Genomic DNA, 22,617 nt, shown 5'->3' with positions numbered 1-22,617 from the left:
TAATCCCAGCACTTTGGGAGGCCAAGGTGGGAGGATCACCTCAGGTTGGCAGTTCAAGACCAGCCTGACCAATGTGGAGAAACCCCGTCTCTACTAAAAGTACAAAAAATTAGCCAGGCATGTTGGCGCATGCCTGTAATCCCAGCTACTCAGGAGGCTGAGGCAAGAGATCACTTGAACCTGGGAGGTGGAAGTTGCTGTGAACCGAGATCGCACCATTGCACTCCAACCTGGGCAACTAAAGCAAAACTCTGTCCCCCACCAAAAAAATTGGGGGAGAAAAAAAGTATGAAAACTGTGGTATTTTATAGCAAAACAGACCTGAAACTGGTCGAATACTCTCTTAAAAGGTGAAACAGGGATGCCACACTTTCTAATGATAAGTTGCCTAAGAAAGTCTACCACTGTGATTTGGATTCAGGCATAAAAACCAGATTAAAGACATGGAAAAGGGGGTGGAAAAAAGCCCTTACCTTCACCCAGTGGAATTTAAAATGATAACTACTTTTACTGCTGCAAATACATTGCCAAAGTCATTAGGAAAGAAAAAATGTAAAAAAAAAAAAAAATACTCCCAATGAACTAAACTTATATTTGCAGACTGTAATTTCAGTAAACCACAAACATTTCAGTTTTTGAAACAATATGCCAGACTGAGGGGAGTAAGAGATGAGCTCCTCAGCCAGGCTGCTTGGCTTTGAATTGTCTCTGCCAGTGCCTGTCTGGCTCTGTGACTTGAGGCAACTCACCCAGCCTCTCTGAGCCCCATTTTCCTGTTCTGTACAATAAGATAATAATAGTACCTATCCCTGTGAGCTCATGTGATAATTGCCTTTGCTTATACAGGTTAAGTAGAATGGGGCCTGGCATGTGTTTAGCATGGAAAGTAAGCTATTGTTAGTGTCACCGCTCGCGGTGAATTACATTTTGGGCTTTTTACAAACTCTAAGCCTTACTGCTCAGACTCCCACAAAACCCTGCCAATTGCCGGGTTTTTTCAGTGTTGACTCTGAAAGCCTGCCAAGGAGCTGTAAGACAGGATTTATTCTTGGAACCTGCTGGTTATTACTCTCCACCCTTTTGCCTCTCTTGGTTCCATTTAGTCTCGTGAAAGCTGACCCAAGTTCATGCCAAATGTCAGATTAAACACCAAACATATTTCAGCTAAAGTATATTTTTGCAATTTCTTTTTCCTTTCAAACATGAATCTTTTGAAAAGAAAAATTCCCACACAATTTGTATACTTGTCTGTATGTATGGCATGTTCAATAGAAATGTTTAATATTTTAAAAAAGCAGCACTCTTGTAAACCTAGATCCAATTGCCATATAGGAAATGCCCCTCAAAACTGTATACAAGTCATGAAACAGAGCAGATTTTTCTGTGATGTGACAATAAAGGGAATGTGAAGTAGAAAAGTAAAGCCGTACCTAAGTCTTTTCCAAAGCCAGATTGTTTAACTCCGCCAAATGGGGCCGCCACATCTGTCTTGTTGTATGTGTTAATAAAAACAGTTCCTGCTTCTAGTTTTTCACTCACATACATAGCTTTGTTTATGTCTCTTGTAAAAACCCCTGAGGCCAAACCATACTCTGTATTATTTGCTCGCTGCAACACTCCATCGATGTCCCTATGTTTTTAGGAAGACATAAAACTTAATTAAATGTAAAGCAAAAGACTCATTTTATGTTCTGAAAATTTTCCCATCTATACTAGAAAGAGGAAAACATTACTGCCATCTGCTTAAATTTATTTTTATTTTTGTTTTTGTTTTTAGAGAGCAGATACTGCTTTGTCACCTGGGCTGCAGTACAGTGGCACAATCACAGCTCACTGCAGCCTCCATCTGCTGGGGCTCCAGTGATCCTCCCACCTCAGCCTCCCAGGTGGCAGGGACTACAAGGACATGCCACCATGCCCAGCTAATTTAAAAAAATATATATTTCTAGAGACAGGGTCTCCCTGTGTTGCCCAGACTGATCTCAAACTCCTGGCCTCAAGCTATCCCCCAACCATGGCCTTGGAAAATGTTGGGATTACAGGCCTGAGCCACTGCGCCCAGCCTGATTAAATTATTTTTTTTTTTTAGAAAAGCAGCATGATTGTGATTATACTGATTAAATTTTTATAAATGAAAAATTTCAGGCTTCCACTAAAAGACAGTCCCAAAGAAATGTATTACAAGTCTAGTATCACATTTTTCATATATGTCATCCAATATTTTAAAAAATCTGACCCAAAGTCATATTCAGCCTTCTTCAGTGGTTCTCACTCATGATCTCCGTACTTCCTCCCCTCTCCCATGGGCCCCACTTCTACTTGGAGTTTCAGAGCGTCCTCCCTGTTTCCTTCCATCTCTTCAGATTTTGCACTCAAGGTTCAAGCCTCCTTCAGTGCCTGAAGCCGTTTCAGATCCCACCAGGGTCACTGTCAAGGCGGCAGAGTAGGGTAGTTCTGTGAGAGGGGTCTGCTGCCAGACTGCCTGGTGGGTAAATGACTTCATCTCCCCATGCCTTCATTTCTTATTGTGAAAAATGGAAGTAATAATAAAAGGACCTGTCTAGTTGTCATGAGGATGAAATGAACAAATCATGCCTGGAACACAATACATATTCAACAAAAGGCAGCTATCATCAGGTAGCACATATTTTTCTAAGTAGAACCAACTGTATAGTGCTGGCTTAACTTCTCTTCTGTGTAATGGTTCGCCCTCCATAAATTAGAAGATAGAAGCTCCCCGAGGGCAGGGATAATGTCTCATGTATCTCTTTACACTATAGTGTTGCATCATCAAATGAGGTGAATCAGACTACATGTGCTTATTCCACAAAATAGGTCCCATGATTTCCCTGCTTTTGACTTAATTTGTATACATATCCAAGCAGGTGAAGACAGGAACCTGCTCTTTTCTCAGTTCTGATGTGCCTGTCATAGTTTATGTCACCTTCTTCTAGTGTGATCCTAATGCTTAAAAACACACACATTTTCTACAACATGGCCAGCAAATACAAGCCAGGTTTTTGTTTTGCTTTGCTTTGTTTTTTGAGATGGAGTCTCACTCTGTCGCCCAGGCTGGAGTGCAGTGGCACGATCTCGGCTTACTGCAACCTTCGCCTTCCAGGTTCAAGCGATTCTCCTGCCTCAGCCTCCCAAGTAGCTGGGATTACAGGAACATGCCACCACACCCAGCTAAATTTTGTGTTTTTAGTAGAGACGGGGTTTCACCATGTTGGCCAGGCTGGTCTTGAACTCCTGACCTCAAGTGATCCACCCACCTTGGCCTCCCAAAGTTCTGGGATTATAGGCGTGAGCTACTGCACCTGGCCAAGCCAGGTATTTCATCTGGTGCTCCAGCAAAGACACAGAATCTGTTCCAAAACTGGAGGGAAAATTTGAGCTGAATTTACTGAGAGACTGCACAGGATTCAATGTAGTGCCTTATGAAGGGATTTTCAAAGGCATCTTGACTATCCAAAATTTTAATTGCACAAGAAATTCTTCTTGCACAAGAAATCTGGAACCTAACCTGGAGTGAACTTGGACTCTGCTAAAATTCTAACACTTCTTGATGCATTGCACATGGTAGGGACCCAAATATTTATAGAATGGACTAGAGGGAAAAAGATGGTTTTATGCCGTTTCTTGTTGAGGACTATTGAGAAACAGCATAGCTCCATTGCACATTGTTTACTTTACGTCTACAGGAATGACAAGCATATTTTGATGGCAGCAGCAAAAGGAAATACTTGGCTTTTTAATACTCAGAATGACCTAAGGAGGTGCACACTGTTACCAAACCATACTCTGTATTATTCGCTGACTCCAACACTCTAACAATATCCTTATGTTTATAGGAAGACACAAAACTTCATTAAATGTAAAGCAAGAGACTCATTTTATGTTCTGAAATTTTTCCATCTATGCTAAAAAGAGGAAAACATTACTGCCATCTGCTTAATTTTTTGAGAACAGGTATTGCTCTGTCACCTAGGCTGCAGTGCAATGGCACAATCGTAGCTCACTGCAGCCTCCATCTCCTTGGGTTTAAGTGGTCCTCCCACCCTAGCCTCCCGGGTAGCTGGGACTACAGGCACGTGCCACCATACCCAGCTAATTAAAAAAAAAAAATGTTTTGTAGAGACAGGGTCTCCCTGTGTTTCCCAGGCTTATCTCAAACTCCTGGCCTCAAGCTGTCCTCCCACAGTGGCCTTGCAAAGTGTTGGGATTACAGGCGTGAGGTGCAGTGGTTAAGTAATTGGCCCAAGCTCACAGACGTACTGAGGGGAGGAGGCAGAGTTTGTCCTCTGACCCACTGCACCATCCTGCCTCTGACCCTCTGTGGACTAAGTGTGCATCTCTTTGTCTGTCTCCCCTATTAGACAGTAAACTCCTTAAGGACAGGGGCTTTGACTCATCAAGTAGATTCCCTTAAAACTTGACTTCTAATGTCTGCACATTTAACACCAAGACTATCCTATGGGAGAATGTACAATGAGAAATGGGATAGCAGGCATCTTGGGATGGATGTATCAAAAGGTTACTCACTAAGCCTTATAGTCCCCTAAAATCTTTTATATTATATTTATCAAAGACCAAGGAAGTCCATTCTGTTTTTAAGTTCTCATTGGCTGAAATACATCTAAAGCCATTCTGAAGATTTTGGGCAGTATACCATGAGACCCCACTCTGTTAAGTATTGTTTTATGAGCTCAGTTACCACTTGGCTGTCTTTGATAAGCTGAACTCTTTGCAAAGTTTCATGTAGTATCACAAACCAGCATGTCATTTACAGTTGATTATATGATGATTGTGAACATGTCTATGAAAAGTTGAGTATCAAGCTTTGGGGGGCAATGTCCCCTGTTACAGCAGCACTCTTTCTTTGGGGAAATAAGATTTCACAGATGCCACCGACCCTAGGAATGTAAATGCGAAAACTGGTTTTGTTATTTATCAGTTATTTGCTTTGTTCCACAGACATCTCAAATGCCGAGTGCAGAAAAACTAAAATGCAATCAGCTAAAAGCCCATTATGTTGGCCATTCACTGAAGCTGAGAAGCAAAAATACGCTATGATCTACGATGGCTAGCAAAAGCATAACTTCTATTTTTTTTTTTTTTTTTTTTTGAGACGGAGTTTCGCTCTTGTTACCCAGGCTGGAGTGCAATGGCGCAATCTCGGCTCACCACAACCTCCACCTCCTGGGTTCAGGCAATTCTCCTGCCTCAGCTTCCTGAGTAGCTGGGATTACAGGCACGCGCCACCATGCCCAGCTAATTTTTTGTATTTTTAGTAGACGGGATTTCACCATGTTGACCAGGATGGTCTCGATCTCTTGACCTCATGATCCACCCCCTCGGCCTCCCAAAGTGCTGGGATTACAGGCGTAAGCCACCACGCCCGGCCTAACTTCTAATTATTTAATTAATTATTCTTATGGTAGAAAATTACATGTTCATTAATTTTATGCTCTGTATATAGCACAGTGGCAGAGGGGAAAAAATGAGTTATCTAGTCAAAACCTAAGTAAAATTGTGTTTGAAGAACCTACCCATTTTGGAATTTAGAAATGACCATAATAGGCCCAAAGGATTCTTCTTTGGCAAGGTACATGTGGTCTTCCACATCTGTGAACACAGTTGGTTCCATGAAAAAGCCTTTTGGGAAAAAACAAAGAAAAAAATGTCAACTATAGGTTAAGTCATTTTCAATTAATAGTCCTCTCACTTCATTACATTATAATTTTTTTCTTTTCCTCTGGCTTAGTAAAACCAAGAAGAGCTTCATTTCTCTGTTTGGTGTTGGCATGCCCAGATTATTATTATTTTTTTATTTTATTTTTTTTTGAGACGGAGTTTCGCTCTTGTTACCCAGGCTGGAGTGTAATGGCGCAATCTCAGCTCACCGCAACCTCCGCCTCCTGGGTTCAGGCAATTCTCCTGCCTCAGCCTCTTGAGTAGCTGGGATTACAGGCACGTGCCACCATGCCCAGCTAATTTTTTGTATTTTTAGTAGAGACGGGATTTCACCATGTTGACCAGGATGGTCTCGATCTCTTGACCTCGTGATCCACCCGCCTCGGCCTCCCAAAGTGCTGGGATTACAGGCTTGAGCCACCGCGCCCGGCCCCCCAGATTATTTTTTAATGTCTTTATTATGAAATATGAAACCTATATAAAAGTAGAGAAAACAGTATAATGAATGGTAAAATAAGTATCCGTATTCTGCTATATTTATCTTTTCCTTGTTGAAATATTTTAGAGCAAATTCCAGATATCATAATCTTACACCTAAGTATTTCAGTACAAATCTGTAAAAAATAAGGGTATTTTCTTATGTAACGACTATATAGTGTTAACAAAATCAGTAATTATTCTTTATTCCGAGTTTATATTTTATTTTCCTTAGTATCTAGAAATTAGCTTTTTCACAGTTAGTTTGTTTGATTTAGGATTCAAATTATTCTACACGTTGTATTTGGTGTTTAGATCTAGCTCTTAAGGATCTTCTACTCTAAAACATTTCTCCAGTTTGTCGTTTCTTTAGTTTTTATTCCACTGTCATGTTAAAGAGACTGGGTCAGTTGTTCTACACATTCCCTTTCTTTCTGGATTTATCATTGCTTCCTTTGCGTGATCTTTGTTTCTCTATCTCATATTTCTTTTTTTTCCAATGATTTTTATTGTGGTAAAATACACATAAAATTTACTATCTTAACCATCTTTCACAGTACGGCTCAGTGTTATGAAATTCATAGTGTGCAACCTTCACCACCATCCATTTTCAAAACTATTTTCAGCTTATGAAACTGAAACTCTATACCCACTAACAAGTAACTTCCTGTTCCTTCCCCCCTTCCTATTGTAGTTCTTATGAAAATAAAGGTTGACCTAAAGGTATAATTAGACTCAGCTTAAGCTTTTTTGGCAGGAACACTTCATAGGTATTCTGTGTATTACCCATTTTATTCCATCAGGGGACACATTATCCAGTTGCCTCTCCTTTCGTTTTGTTTGAGGCAGTCTCACTCTGTTGCCCAGGCTGGAGAGCAGCGGCTTGATCTTAGCTCACTGCAATCTCCTCAGCTCATTTTAACCTGCCTCCCAGGTTAAAGTGATTCTCGTGCCTCAGCCTCTCCAGTAGCTGGGATTACAGGTGCATGCCATCACACTGGGCTAATTTTTAGTAGAGTTGGAGTTTCACCGTGTTGGTCAGGCTGGTCTCAGACTGTCGCTGTCCACTGCAACTGAAGAAGGCGGCACCCAGTAAACCCCCACAGAGGTGATCTTACCTGGCCTTTGGACTTGTCTTCCCCCATACACCAAAGTGGCCCCTTCTTTCACTCCAGTTTCACAGTATTGCAGCAGCTTTTCCAGATGGGCCTTATGATTTTGGGGCCCATGATCAGTGGATCTGTCAAGTGGATCACCAATTTTCATCTTTTTAATTTCTTCTACCTGTATGTTACCCAGTCCATAAAAACACATTCACTGTTAATAACAATAGTAACGGAGTTTCATTTCTAAACATGTGGTAGGTGCTATACTAAGGTGTCTATCAATGTGTTGTCATTTAGTCTTTACAGTAGCACTGGAGGTAGGTGGTTTGTTTGTCTCCCTTTTGGAGATAGTGTCTCACTCACTCTGTCATCCAGGGTGGATCACAGTGGCATGGCATAGCTCACTGCAACCTCGAACTTCTAAGCTCAAGTGATCCTCCCACCTCAGCCTCCCAGAAGAAACTGAGGCCTAGAGGGGTTAAATAAGTACATACAACCACTAAATACTGTTGACTGTTTTCCACTTGAAATCCCAAGTCCTTAACCACTATCTTCTAGCACAACATAAGCTACGTACACTGTATGAAAATTGTCCTAAATGTTAATCCATTAAGAAGAGCAAACTGATGTTCTGAAATGTTTATTAACATCATGTACTTACACTCTTCATGGCAAAATAATTTCTAAAATGTTCACATTATCTTTTTTTTTCCCTCCCCAAATGTGGCAGACTGCCCGTATAAAATTCTCATGGTATAGCCATGCCAGATGACTCACTAGAATGCCCTGATGAAAAACAATCTTTCCTGCCCAATGTTCATCACTGACATGTCTTTGTAATTACCTCTTGTACTCCTCAGTTATCTTAATCTATTTCTGCATCTTCTAATGTTAGGTCCAATTTGGTAAGGAGAATGGGAGTAACCATGACCCAGGAGGTCCATGACTTTGAATTTAGGCCTGGCCAAAATCTCTTAGTGCCTTCCCCAGGGTTCTGCACTGGATGAGAAGTTCTGAGTGGCCAGGGACCATGTCTGCCTTGTTCACCTTTATATTCCCAGCATGCAGTGTTTAGTACTAAGTGCTCAAGAAGTACTGCTGACGAATGAATGCAAACAGCATGTGTATAAAACATGCTTGTTGATGTAACAAATCCTTGACATTTCTGGTCTCAGTGTTTGAAATTTCAACAAGTTGTGGCTGATTGTGAAAGCCTATGATATGTAGCGCTGCAGACTGTATTTTAATGAAACACAAAATTAAATTACACTGTGATGTTCAGGAGGCAACCACTGCCTACCTCACTGCCCTCCATCTACCTCTCTGTATGACTTCCTTGTTACTCATTCTCATAAAGAAAGAATACCTTTGTTTTTTGGGTGGGTTGGGGTATAGAGAATTGGCTCTGGGGAAAAAAATAGCTGGGTACTGGTTTTGCAAATATAAGCACATTCATGATTAATACTACTTTCATAATGACATAGTATAAGTTAGGTTTATTTAAGCCACATAATTCATCTTAACAGTCCTATAGATGAGTTTCAGTCCTATATTTATGGAGTCGTGATCAATGTACTGGGGCTGTTTAGTTAGTTAGTTAATTTTAGTGGAAGAAATTATATGCTATCATGTCAACTGCAACTGGGAATTTGTAAGGATCTAGTGGTGTATCTCCCATAGCTTATTTAGAGATCTATAAAAGTCTAGGAGTGTAACTCTCACAAGTGTCAAGGATGTAATATAATACAAATGTAGAGTAAGGTATAATAGTTCTTCAGTATACTTTATCAGGTTTTAATATAAACCTCTTTTTACTATAAAAAATCATAAACACATGTGAAAATAGACACATAATATAATGAAACCCCATGTACGCATCACCCAGCTTCAACAACTACCAACTCCTGGCCAATTTATTTCCCTACTCACTTCCTGTCCTCCTGGATTATTTTGAAGCAAATTTCAGACATCATATGATTTAATCTGTAAGTATGCCAGTATGTAGCTATAAAAAAAAATACTAGGGACTGAGTTTTTCAAACATAATCACAATACTGTTATCCCACCTGAAAATTCATTAGCAATCCAAAAGTATTATTTTTCAAGTAAAAGCAATCTCTAAACAACTCATAGAGTAAATGTGAAGGCGCCTCACCACTCTTGTCACAAACTCGTCGTGGATGGATTCTTCCACAAACAACCGCCCAGCAGCAATACAGTTCTCTCCTTTGTTGAAAAACACTGCCCCCATGCCCTTCAGCGGGAGAAGAGAAAACATTGCTGACATCACTTGAGGAGTCAAGATTCTCATAAAGCTGTACACAGAGGGAATCAGTTGTTTTTGGAAGACAGCAGACAATACCGAGAAGTCATAGAAAATCCCCTTGGCCTTGTTAGTGATGAGAGCTTGGAGACACTCTGTTTTGATTTAGCATGATTTGAGAGATTTTGTTTATCCTTTCCCCCTTTTGGTCCATGAGCATTTCAAAAATTGTACGTGTAATAGTAAAGATGTACCATCAGAAACAAATTTGGTATTAAAATAAAATCTAGATTATTCTCTTTTTTAGTTTATTTTTCAGAGATAGAGTCTCTGTCCTCCTCACCCCAGCCTCCCAAGTAGCTGGCACTACAGGTGTGCACCACCTTACCCGGCTAATTTTTAAATTTTTATTTATTTTAGAGACAGGGTCTCACTATGTTGCTCAGGCTGGTCTCAACACGTGGGCTCAAGCAACCCTCCTGCCTTGGCCTAGAAAATCTAGATTATTCTATAAATTTAAATGTGATAACTTATATACCAAGTTTTGTTTTTAAAAATCTCTACATTAGATTGTGTAATCATAAATTATTTATTTATTTGTTTGTCTATTTAAGACAGTGTCTCTCTCTGTCACCCAGGCTGGAGTGCAATGGTGTGATCATGGCTTATTGCAGCCTCAACTTCCTGGGCTCAAGTGATCTTCCCATCTCAGTCCCCCTAGTAGCTGGGACCACAGGTGCACATTACCACACTGGGCTAATTTTATTTTATTTTTTTGTAGAGATAGGGTCTCACCATGTTGCCCAGGCTGGTCATGAACCCCGAGGCTAAAGCGATCCTTCTACCTCGACCTCCCAAAGTGCTGGGATTACAGGCATAAGCCACCCATGCCCAGCCATGAATCATAAATATTTAAAAAGCCTCTCTAACCCCCTCACGAAAGAACTACTATTTTTCAGAAATCTTTGAAATGATGATACTCAAAAATGACAGATTTTGGAAGACTGATGAATTTTGCACATTTTCCCTTTTTATAAATCCAGTTTCTAATTCACTGCAGGAAACCTCTCTGGACTGTATTTTAAAAAAATGGATGTGGCTGGGTACAGTGGCTCACACCTGTAATTCCAGCCACTTGGGAGGCCAAGGCAGGAGGATCACTTTAGTCCAGGAGTTTAAGACTTACCTGGGCAACATAGTGAGATCCCATCTCAAAAACAAAATATAACAATGAATGCTTTGAAATAACATGTTTTTCCTGTGCATACATTTTACCTTTAAACGAGAGAGATCCAAGATGGCTGATCACTAGCAGCTCGGGATTGTAGCTCCCAGTGAAAGCGCAAAGAATGAGAGGATGCCACACCTTCACATGAATTCTTGTTGCTCACGCACCAGGAGATTCCCAGCGGAGGAGCCCCACGGGTCACCACCAGCGCGACTCTTGTGACCGGCGAGGCGGTTTTGCCGGCGCCTCGGAGCGTCGGTTCTTGGTGCAGAGTCAGAAAAGCACCATCAATCTTAACGCCGCTGATTTAGTCAGCGCAGTGGGTTGCTCAGATTTCGGCGCTGAGAATCAATAAGTCGGACGACCACTCAGAAACCCAGTTACAAAGACGGTAAATACAAAGACCACAGATGGATAAATTTATAACAAAGGGAAGAAAACAGCCAAAAAAGGCTGAGAATACCCAAGATCAGAACGCCTCTCCCTCAGCAGGGGATCTTAGTTCCTCATCAGCAACGGAACAAGGCTTGATGGAGAACGAGTGTGTTCCAATTACAGAAGCAGGCTTCAAAATGTGGATAATGAGAAACTTCTGTGAATTAAAAGAACTCATTTTAAACCAATCCAAAGAAACTAAGAACTTCGAAAAGAGATTTGACAAAATGTTAGCAAGAATACACAATTTAGAGAGGAATATAACTGAATTGATGGAGCTGAAAAACATAATACGAGAACTACGTGAAGTATGCACAAGTTTTAACAGCCGAATTGATCAAGCAGAAGAAAGGATATCAGAGGTCGAAGACCAACTCAATGAAATAAAACAAGAAGACAAGACTAGAGAAAAAAGGATAAAAAGGAATGAGCAAAGTCTCCAAGAAATAGGGGACTATGTGAAAAGACCTAATCTACGCTTGATAGGTGTACCTGAAAGTGAGGAAGAGAATGAATCCAAGCTGGAAAATACACTTCAGGACATTATTCAGGAAAATTTTCCCAACCTAGTAAGGCAGGATAATATTCAACTCCAGGTAATACAGAGAACACCACAAAGATATTCCTCAAGAAGAGCAATTCCAAGGCACATAATCGTCAGATTCACCAGGGTTGAAATGAAGGAGAAAATACTAAGGGCAGCCAGAGAGAAAGGTCAGGTTACCCACAAAGGGAAGCCTATCAGACTTACAGCAGATCTCTCAGCAGAAACCCTACAAGCCAGAAGAGAGTGGGGGCCAATATTCAACATCCTTAAAGAAAAGAACTTTCAACCCAGAATTTCACATCCAGCCAAACTAAGCTTCACAAGTGAAGGAAAAATAAAGTTTTTTGTGAACAAGCAAGCACTCAGAGATTTCATCACCACCAGGCCTGCTTTACAAGAGCTTCTGAAAGAACCACTACACATAGAAAGGAACAAACAGTATCAGCCTTTCTTAAAAAAATACCAAAAAGAGCATCAATATAATGAAGAATTTACATCAACTAATGGGCAAAATAGCCAGCTAATATTAAATGGCAGTATTAAACTCACATATATTATTATTGATTCTAAATTTAAATTGACTAAATCCCCCAATCCAAAGACAGACAGGCAATTTGAATAAAAAACTAAAACCCATCAGTATGCTGCATCCAGACCCATCTCACATTCAAGGATACACAAAGACTCAAAACAAGAGATGGAGAAGGATTTACCAACCAAACAGAGAGCTAAAATAAATAAATAAAAAGCAGAAGTTACAATTAAGCAACAAAGATCAAAAGAAGCAACGAAGGACATTATATAATGATAAAAGGATCAATGCAACAACAAGAAGAGCTAAAGATCCTAAATATACATGCACCCAATACAGGAATACGTAGATCAGTACCACATCATATCAACTTAGAAGTTTAAACGAAATGTTCATTGGCTCCTTGTTTGTTATTCTCTTCCCTCATTTTCTTTTATATCTCCATTATTAAGGACAATTATAGGCATACCCATATTTAGACTGCATTCTAGCCCGGGCAATAAAGCAATACCCCCGTCCTCTCTCCCTCTTCCTCTTTCTTCCTCTTCTTTATTCTTTTTCTTATTAAAAAAAAAATAAAAATAATAAAAGAAAAATGACATAGTGAACATGAATGTGCAGATATCTGTTCAAGATCCTGCTTTCGATTAAAAAAAAAAAAAAAAAAAAAAAAAACACCATTTTACCTTTAAACATTACAAAAATACATTGACCATCTTGGGTTTGGGGTTCTTAAATGGTTAAAACAAAGACTCTTGTTTTGTTTTCCAGACTAAGTCTCGCTCTGTTGCCCAGGCTGGAATGCAGTGGCATGATCTCAGCTCACTGCAACCTCCGCCTCCAGGTTCAAGCGATTCTCCTGCCTCAGCCTCCTGAGTAGCTGGGATTACAGGTGTGCGCCACCACACCCTGCTAATTTTTGTATTTTCAGTAGAGACAGGGCTTCTCCATATTGGTCAGGCTGGTCTCAAACTCCTGATCTCATGACCCACCTGCCTTGGCCTCCCAAAGCGCTGGAATTACAGGTGTGAGCCACTGTGCCCGGCCAAAACAAAGACCCTTTAAGCTTATACATTTCTAATCCAGACATCCAGGGGAGTCCTGACCCCTGAAGTCAGTTCGTGTAACCCCAGCCATTGTCTGTCACTGAAACCTCACAGTCTACTCAAAGGCCCTGGGCGCAGGGGCACATGGCCTTTCTTCACTCCCAGACCACTCCATTCTCTTTGGGTTGCTTACGTGATGAGCTTTGACTATGAGTGTTCATTAAAATGACATTTAGGGGGAACAGTGAACAGAGTCTGCTTAGTGCATAGCTGGACAGTTGTACAGAACTGGGAAGACCATAAATTTCCACCAGAATTACAAGAAAGCTTAGCACAACCTATGCCAACCATTGACTCATTTTATGCCTTTATCTCAGATATGAAGAATAAGAACTAGGCCAATGTTTTTTTTTAACCTTTGTATTTTATTTAAAATTAGCCTTTGTACTTTGAAGTAGTTTAAGGCTCACAAGGTGTTGCAAAAATAGTGTAAGAGTTCCTGTGTGCCCTTTACCTGGCCTCCCCTATGATAACATCTTAAAAAACCATTGTACATTGCTAAAACCGGGAAATTGATGTTGCCAATTAACTTGTTAAATATGAAACCCTTTGTTGTGTCTAAAACCCTTATCAGAAGCTCGATGTGCAAAGCAGGTAAAAATAGGACTGTTCAAGCTGATGGGATGAGATGTTGTGGGAAAGGAGGGAGAAGCTGAAAGCCCTAATAGAATATCTTTTGAACTTTTTTACATGCCTGCTATGACTTACATCCTTTCAAAAAACACCTTAGTAGGGTTATTATGAAGACATTATTTTTAAAAACTAAGTGCTCTAAGTATTTCCGAATCTAAGCATAAAAAAGATGCTTTTATTTTACGACTAGACAAAAACCAAATCTCATTTTAAGGCCTCTGGTAAAGAAGGAGGTGAAAGGTGTTTTAGACGCAAGCACCTATTTGTTGTTGTTATTGAGACAGAGTCTCGCTCTTGCCACTCAGGCTGGAGTACAGTGGCGTGATCTCAGCTCAGTGCAACCTCCACCTCCTGGGTTCAAGCGATTCTCCTGTCTCAGCCTCCCAGGTAGCTGCCATTACAGGCATCCACCACCACACCTGGCTAATTTTTTTGCATTTTTAGTAGAGACGGGGTGTCACCATGTTGGCCAGGCGGGTCTCCTGACCTCAGGTGATCTACCCTCCTCAGCCTCCCAAAGTGCTGGGATAACAGGCATGAACCACTCCACCAGCCCAGGCACATATTTACTTGAATTTAACCCACTCTTACCATTCGCACAGCCTTGTCAAGTTCACAGTCATTAAATATTATAAGTGGAGACTTGCCACCAAGCTCAAGGGAAACTTTCTTCAAGTTGCTCACAGCACAGCTAGAGGAAAATAAATGAGAAATGAGCATTTAGTTAACATCTCTCTCTCTGTCTCTTCCCACTCTCTCTGACACCCCCCCACTCCACCCCCACACACACTTTTTAAGCTTTAAGTTACTACCTGGCATGGAAAACATATTGAGCCTCAGAAATATTAAGAAACATATTCAGGCACAGTGACTCACAACTGTAATCCCACCACTTTGGGAGATCAAGGCAGAAGGACCCTTTAAGGCCAGAATTTGAGACCAGCCTGCACAACATGGCAAGACCTCATCTCTGCAAAAAAATTAAAAAATGAGGCAGGTATGGTGGTGTGTGCCTGTAGTGCTAGCTACTTGGGAGGCTGAGGCAAGAGGATCACCTGAGCCCAGGAATTCGAGGCTGCAGTGAGCTGTGATCACCACTGTATTCCAGCCTGGGTGACAGTGTGAGACCCTGTCTCTTAAAAAACAAAAGAAAGAAAAAGGGAAAACTTATTCATAGGTAAAACATAGATGGTAGGATGGTGATTACCATTGATGCTGAGCGATGAGTACATAGAATTCATTTTGCTTTTCTGCTTTGTATATATTAGAAATTTTCCATGATAAAAAAGTTTTCAAAAATGTTGTGATCACATGATTAGAGATTATCATAAGTAAATTCAAATTCTTTAGGAATTTTGGTTACATAAAGGCCTAGCAAGGAATTAAACCTCTAACCAGTCTACTGAAGCAGTGGGAGAAAAAGTAATCAATTTCTTAAAGTATGAAGTATGCTGTTTATTTTTTCTTTCTTACAAAAAGAAATTTGATACAGTATTCTTATTTAAAACATTTTGAAAATAGCTCCCCGAACATGCAAACAGAAGGAAAAAAATCACAAAATTCCATTCCATGCTTCAGTGACCGTTGCTTTTTACCCTTTTGATATACGACCTGTTCGTGGTCTGCCCTACCATAGTTTTTGCCTTGTTTAACATAGTTGAGATCATCCAATGTATACAGCGTTATACTTTACCTTTATTTCCATTGATTATTTTAATAATACTTTTTAGTTATTAAAATTCTCTATGAACATGACTGTACAGTACTCTATTACATTGACATATTTTAACAACTGCTTTATTTTGCACATTTAGATTGCTTTCAGTTTTAAAAAATATTGCTTGGGGGACTCCATTTTATAAATAATCCAGGTTTGTCATATAAAATATATGAATTTGATGTTTATATATCTTTTTGGTTTTTTACCCGTACTTCAAAAAACAGTTTGGGCCACAGCTTTAATACAGAAGCTCTTTTGTGCTGAATTGTTAAAACTATCAGTAGGGTGTAGAATTTCAACATAGCTTTGCTTTTATTGACTCTGGGCTTTAAAGCTTTGGAAAGTATTTTGTTACATTCAAATATTTCAGTACTCAGCAGTGATAAGTAAATTTCTCTTCCAAATTACATGTAGATTTTCTCATTCCAAAAGTACCCTATTTAAAACAAAAATTGAAACCTAGTTTAACAGAATCTGCAGTGAATCAACATATTAAAACCAATACCTTTTCATGATCTGTTTGCCAATAGGTGTGGAACCAGTGAAACCCAGTTTGCGGATGTCAGGATGTTCAGACAGACGTTGTCCTGCTATGCCACCTGTAGAATTAGGGAATAAAATGAATTAAAACATACTCAAATTCTTACGGTGAAGATGGCTTTAAATTCATTGCAGTAGATTTCTAAGCTCTCACTGGCACCTTAGTTTTAAATTTCTGTATTAAGTGCAAACTGGTAAAAGTCTAAAATAATATCCTTTATGAAATTATTAGACTCCCAAATTAATGATGGGTAATCCCTGATTTTTATCTTCCAGAGTAGTTTTTGAAAATCAAAATGGAACATCTTAGGGTAATTTTACATGACTGTACAACACCCCTCCCCACTGCCACTCACCCACCACTGTATTTCCATTTTAAGATTTTAGCACGTGGTAAGTATATTCATCCTTAACAGTTCGGTAAATTGTATTTAATTTTAATACAGTTATAATTCAGGACAGGTCTCTAGTGGGAAAACAGCCACTCAGCTACCCCAGTACCATTCATTAGTTACAGCACAGTGGGTCATTTGTGGCTTACCTGAGCCCGGAATGATGTTGATGACCCCCTTTGGAAAGCCTGCTTTCACAGACAGCTCTGCAAACTTCAAAGCAGTCAAGGGTGTGACCTGGAGAGAAGCAGACAGCAATCACCTTCTTCAGGCTCCGTCCTGCCCTTTAGCCCCGAACTCAGTTTTCCCTTGATAGCTGTACTAGAGCTCATTTTTTTTTTTATTGTACATTATCTTTTTTTTTATTTTGCCATAATTTCAGACTTACAAAAAGATGCAAAAATAGTATAAGAATTCCTTATATATATTTCCATTCAGATTCCTCAGTCAATATTTTATTGTGTTTGCATTATCTTTCTGTATGTATTTTTTTCTAAACTATTTTTTAAAGATAAATTTAAGGGATATCTTTTTCTGAACCATTTAAGAATAAGGTAAAGACGTACTCCATACTTCTAAATACTTCTGTGTGCATTTTCTATAAAACAAGAAATTCTTTTACATAATCATAGTACAATTATCAAAATCAGGAAATGACTAACTGATAGAATATGTAATTTGCAGACTATATTCAGATTTCACCAATTATCCCAATAATGTCTTACAGCAAAAGAAAATCCAACATCTGCATTACATTTAGTTATGTCTGTAGTCTCCAGTGATCTAAGAGAGTTTCTGTGTTTTCTATTTCATTACACTGACATTTTTGAAGAGTACAGGTGAGTTATTTCATACAACGTCTCTTTGTCTGGATTTGTCTGATGTTTCCTCATGATTAGATTCAAGTTATGCACTTTTGGCAACAAATGCTACTGGAGCGATGGCCGAGCTTTTCTCAGGATATCACATCAGGAGGCACATGCTGTGGAATAGTCCCAGTACTGGAAATGTTAGTTTTAACTATTTGGCAAATGTAGTCTGCCAACTTTCATCACTGTAAGTTACTGTATTATACATTGTCATTTATTTTGTGGGGAGATACTTCTCAAATTTTCATCCACTAGTTTTAGTATCCATGGATAATTTCTGGATAGTAATCATAAATCATTATGATGGTTGCCAAAAGGTGATTTTCCAATTGCATCATTCTTTCTACATGTATTAGTTGGCTCTCCCCGTAAGTGTTTTCCTTTCTGTTTAAGTAATTAATATCAATGTGAATGCATAGATTCTTACTATAATCAGCAGGTTGTCATTGTTTACTATCATTGTTGATTTCGATGTTCATTTTTTCTAGATTTGGCTGTGGGAGTCCCTTTAGTATGGCCTCTGTATCATTCGGACATACCCCTATTATTGTTTGGGCATTACATTTCTTTCAAACCCAATGAAATATTTCAGGTTCATCTGATTCTTCCCCACTTCAGCCACTTCTCCAAGGAGTCCAGGTTTCTTTGAGAGAAGATGGTATTTAGAAACCAATATATCTGGACATTATTGAGGGGTCATTTCTTCCAGGCCCTTTTAGCAGACAGAGCTGGGAAAGAGATGTATGTATACACAACACATACACACGTTTATATGTATGTGTGTATCTATCCCACATATAACGATATCCATTTCTTTATTTAGCTATCTAAATACATTAAAACCCATGAGTTTACACGGATACCTTCACCTGGTATCTCAGGGTCGATTCTAACCTTCTGCCCTTTTACATTTGTGATTCTCTTCTCCAAGAAAGAGAGACATGGCTCCCGTTATCCACAATATATTTACTTATTTGCTTAATCCTAAAACATAGAGAGAGTAATTTGAGAATGTTAAGCCATGTCCCTACAAAAAAAAAAAGCCTACTCATGAGAGTTCAAGGTGGATTTAGGTTTTTCTGTTGTTGTTCTTTTGCGTTGCCTTTATCCTGAGGACATATAGTCTGAAGTTGGTCAAAAGTGACTTGGTTCATGCTTCCTCACTCCCTTCAACGGGGTCATGTTATTTATTTGAAATATGGCTGAATTTGTTTTTGTTTCTATTTAACTTTAGGATTTTTGCCCCATCTGTGTTGATTACATTTCTTTTCTTTGTTTGTTGTCATTGAATATGGGGAATATGCTTCCAAAAGTCAGGACTATTCAAATGGTCCATTCAGAGAATGTTTTCCCACCCTCCTTTCTACCCCATTCCAGCTCCCATGTTCTATAGATCATCAATTTCGTTAGTCTCTAGTCTCCACTTATCTTTCCTGTGTTTCCTTTTATTCAAATCAGCAAATACATATTTTCTTATTTTCCCTTCTTTCTCACATAAAAAGTGGGATAATATGCGTCTGACCTTAAATATCTGTTATAGCAATGCAAATCTCCAAAGCAAAATGTAAGCAGTACTTTCACACTCTTAAAAGCCAACATTGATTCAGTTTTAAGTTAGTACTTGGTTAGCTTGGACTCTAAAAATGAGGTGTGCAAGAGGATCCATTGAGGTGTGAGAAGAAAATAGTGGAACTTCCATTTATATCTTTTAGCTGACAAAGATATGAAATAAATGAACCATAACTAACATTTACTGTATGGCTGGGTAACAGTGCTCTCACACAGTCTGAATGAAGGTCATATGGTCATGGGTCTCAAAGGTATGGGCAGTGCTCCAGGAAAGAACAGGCACTCACAAGTCCAAAAGGGTGGCAGTGGTTCCTTCCCTTGCTCATTTGCTTTCAGAAGATTGCCCTCTGATGACGTTTACAGGCTTGGTTACATGGGTTCACAGACTATATTGTTATTTCAATTAACCTTGTCTTCATCAAATGAGCAAGTGGCCAAAAAATGCGCAGAGAAACTGCACAATAAATAATAATAGTAACGAGGCAACCACAAGCAAACAAGAAAGAAGCACGGCTACCGCTTTTCCTCCTTCTAGTAGCAGGTCCATGACAGTCACATTGTGAGGTTTGTGAAATGTCAATGTAGACTTAACTCGATGAGAAGTTGGCCCAAGACATTTGAAATTATCAGGACTGTTGAAATAGTGGATTTGCATCTAGTATAGGTGAAGATAATCCTAGCCCAATTGTATCTTATTATGCTTTGGTATGCAACCATCATAATTAGAAAAATGTTTAAAAACTAACTCTCCAAAATTAATTATAATTCTTTTAAATTAAGAATATAAAGGTTTTAAAATATGATTTATAAATAAAATAACTGGTTTCATCTCTATCACAACTCTTTTCATTTATATTGGTTTTCTGCCATTTGGCTATTCAGTGTTTCTGTAGTATTATATGTTTGCATAATATGTGAGAAAGCCTCTAGTATGGTTCTGGGCTAGGGTAGATCATTGCTAAATATTAGGTTAATAAAGTCTGAACTTGTCACACCTGGACCAGCCACTCTAGGCCATAGAAATCAGTGCTTTCATTTGTTTGAAGCCAGGAGGGAATCTTTCACACATAAAACAAAGCAGACAACCAGTTTAAGAATCATCTAAATTCAATCCTCCTGACATTCATACTATAAATGCATATTATAAATGCATCATTGCATAATATTATCCAATAAAATAAAAAACTCCAGCATAACAATGGCACCTTTGGGGCTTTCATTCTCAGATTTTAAATGATCTTCAACTATAAAACTACCAGTTTTAAATTGCAGATAGAGCCAGACTGTAATTTACATGGGAACAGAAACTTTGGATATCTTCATCACTACTACCTGCCTGGCAACTGCTATACACTCAAGAAATGTTTGTAATTTTTGGACATTCTATATACTCATTGCCATTTTTCAGTGATTAGCACTCTCACTGGATATCATTTACTGGTTCTCCATCCTTGCTGTGCCTTGGGAGAATGTGAAGCTTTTAAGTAATACTAATGCATGGTCTCCAACTTAGACCAATTAAATCAGATCTCTCCTTTTTAAATATTGATATCAGGCCTCATCTCTGCCAGTGGGGCCTGATATCAGCATTTTAAAAGGAGAACTTCAGGTGATTCTAATGTATAGCCAGTGTGGAGCTCCACTGGGCTACATTACCTGTCTCCTCACTTCACTCAACTAGCTTCTTGCTGTTTAATGGATGGTGCACCCATTAAACAAGACTGGGAAACAGCACTCTTGTACAATGCTGGTGCGCTAATATGACCCCCATGGATGGAGTTGTCAATATCTATCACACAAATAGATGTATTTTTTCAGAGGGATTCTGCTATTAGAAACATATCCTGTAAACACACTTGCACATGTGCATTCTACTTATAAGGTTGATAAGGTTATTAACTCTAGTATGGTTTATACAGCAAAAGGAGAGAAAATCTGAATATCCATAATTATGGGTTGGTTAAGTAAAATTTGTTTTAGCTATACAATGGAAACTGCTAAAAAAAATAGATTTTTTTCCTTTGGTAAGTATATAGAACGCTACTTTTTGTGTGTGTTTTTAAAAATTTTATTTTATTGTGGTAAGAACATTTAGCCTGAGCTCTACTCTCTTAACAAATTTTGAAGTGCAAAATATAGTATTGTTAACTATAGGTACAACGTTGTACAGAGGACCTCTAGAACTGACTCATCTTACATAATTGAAGGGCTTTTTTCCTTTCTTTAGATGCAGTTTCACTCTTGTCGTCCAGGCTGGAGTGCAATGGCGCAACCTCTGCTCACTGCAACCTCTGCCTCCTGGGTTCAAGCAATTCTCCTGCCTCAGTCTCTGGAGTAGCTGGGATCACAGACACCTGCCACCATGCCCGGCTAATTTTTTGTGTTTTCAGTAGAGATGGATTTTCACCATGTTGGTCAGGCTGTTCTCGAACTCCTAACCTCAAGTGATCTACCCATCTTGGCCTCCCAAAGTGCTGGTGTTACAGGCTTGAGCCACCTCACCTGGCCAATAATTGAAGCTTTATGCCCATTAAGTAGCAATATATACATATACACATACATAATAAGATATATCTACATATAATAATATGTATCTCTCTACATATACATATAAAACTACGTATTCTTTAATATACACATATATATGTAGAGACTATCTCTGGAATATCTAAGCCACTAACAGATACCAGTTAATTACATTGGTTGTCTCTGGGAGGTAAACCGGTTGGCTGGGGAATAAGGACAGGAGGGAGACATTTCACTATTTACCTCTTTGTATCTTTTGAATTTTGAAAACTTTACATGTATACCTACTTTTTCAAATTAAATCATTTTCAGCGATTAAAACAAAATGGCCACGGCCACATGACCATGTAGCTATGCCAAATGAAATTGTATTTTTTTTAAGTTCTGTAAGAAGAAATAAAAGAGTTGACAGGTAACAGATTATACAATCTAGAATAATGTCCAAGTTTTCTCCATGACTTATGCACCTCAGAAAGCCTGCTACCTAGTACAGTTACCTGCATATAACGGAAACCCAAGGAAGAAGTTTATTTTTCTTCGTACTTTACATAGTAAAGGCTCAGCCAGTGTTAACTTGGCTGCTGTGTTTTTTTCTTAAAAAGCTATTGTAGCACTAAAAGATTCTTTGAGAACTACCGGAACTACTTCTTAAAAGTATTTTCTTGTTATCCATCTGGATATATTTTTACAGAGTTGCCACAATTACAGACATTCTTTTACATGCTTTTCCCTCATCTTCCATCTTCACTATATATATATATATATATATATATATATATATATATATATATATATATATATTTTGAGACAGGGTCAAGTTCTGTTGCCCAGGCTGGAGTGCAGTGGCACGATCTCAGCTCATCGCAACCTCTGCCTTTACAGTATTTTTGACAATTCAGTTTGAATACCTGCATAATACTTTTTTTGATGTCTCATAATTAAATAATTCCCTAATTGTTGGGCATTTGGCATTCTGC

General features: G+C 38.9%; 1 protein-coding gene across 4 annotated transcripts in view; it reads right to left on the bottom strand.

Moving 5' to 3' along the window:
• Positions 1 to 22,617, bottom strand: part of ALDH1L2 (aldehyde dehydrogenase 1 family member L2) — a 72,109-nt gene that overhangs the window by 5,156 nt on the left and 44,336 nt on the right. For 2 of the 4 annotated variants that reach the window (XM_074402302.1, XM_039472508.2), the window contains 7 exons: positions 16,826 to 16,913; positions 16,250 to 16,343; positions 14,616 to 14,715; positions 9,436 to 9,534; positions 7,293 to 7,458; positions 5,553 to 5,658; positions 1,431 to 1,630 (listed from right to left, as the gene is read on the bottom strand). In XM_074402302.1, the coding sequence (XP_074258403.1) occupies positions 1,431 to 1,630; positions 5,553 to 5,658; positions 7,293 to 7,458; positions 9,436 to 9,534; positions 14,616 to 14,715; positions 16,250 to 16,343; positions 16,826 to 16,913 (853 nt within the window). The remainder of the gene's footprint in view (positions 1 to 1,430; positions 1,631 to 5,552; positions 5,659 to 7,292; positions 7,459 to 9,435; positions 9,535 to 14,615; positions 14,716 to 16,249; positions 16,344 to 16,825; positions 16,914 to 22,617) is intronic. The other 2 variants (XM_074402301.1, XM_074402303.1) reach the window with 2 other exon arrangements.

The sequence above is a fragment of the Saimiri boliviensis genome, chromosome 7, assembly GCF_048565385.1.
Source record: "Saimiri boliviensis isolate mSaiBol1 chromosome 7, mSaiBol1.pri, whole genome shotgun sequence".
Classification (NCBI taxonomy): Eukaryota; Metazoa; Chordata; class Mammalia; order Primates; family Cebidae; genus Saimiri; species Saimiri boliviensis.
This window is presented reverse-complemented; position numbering and strand designations above follow the sequence as displayed.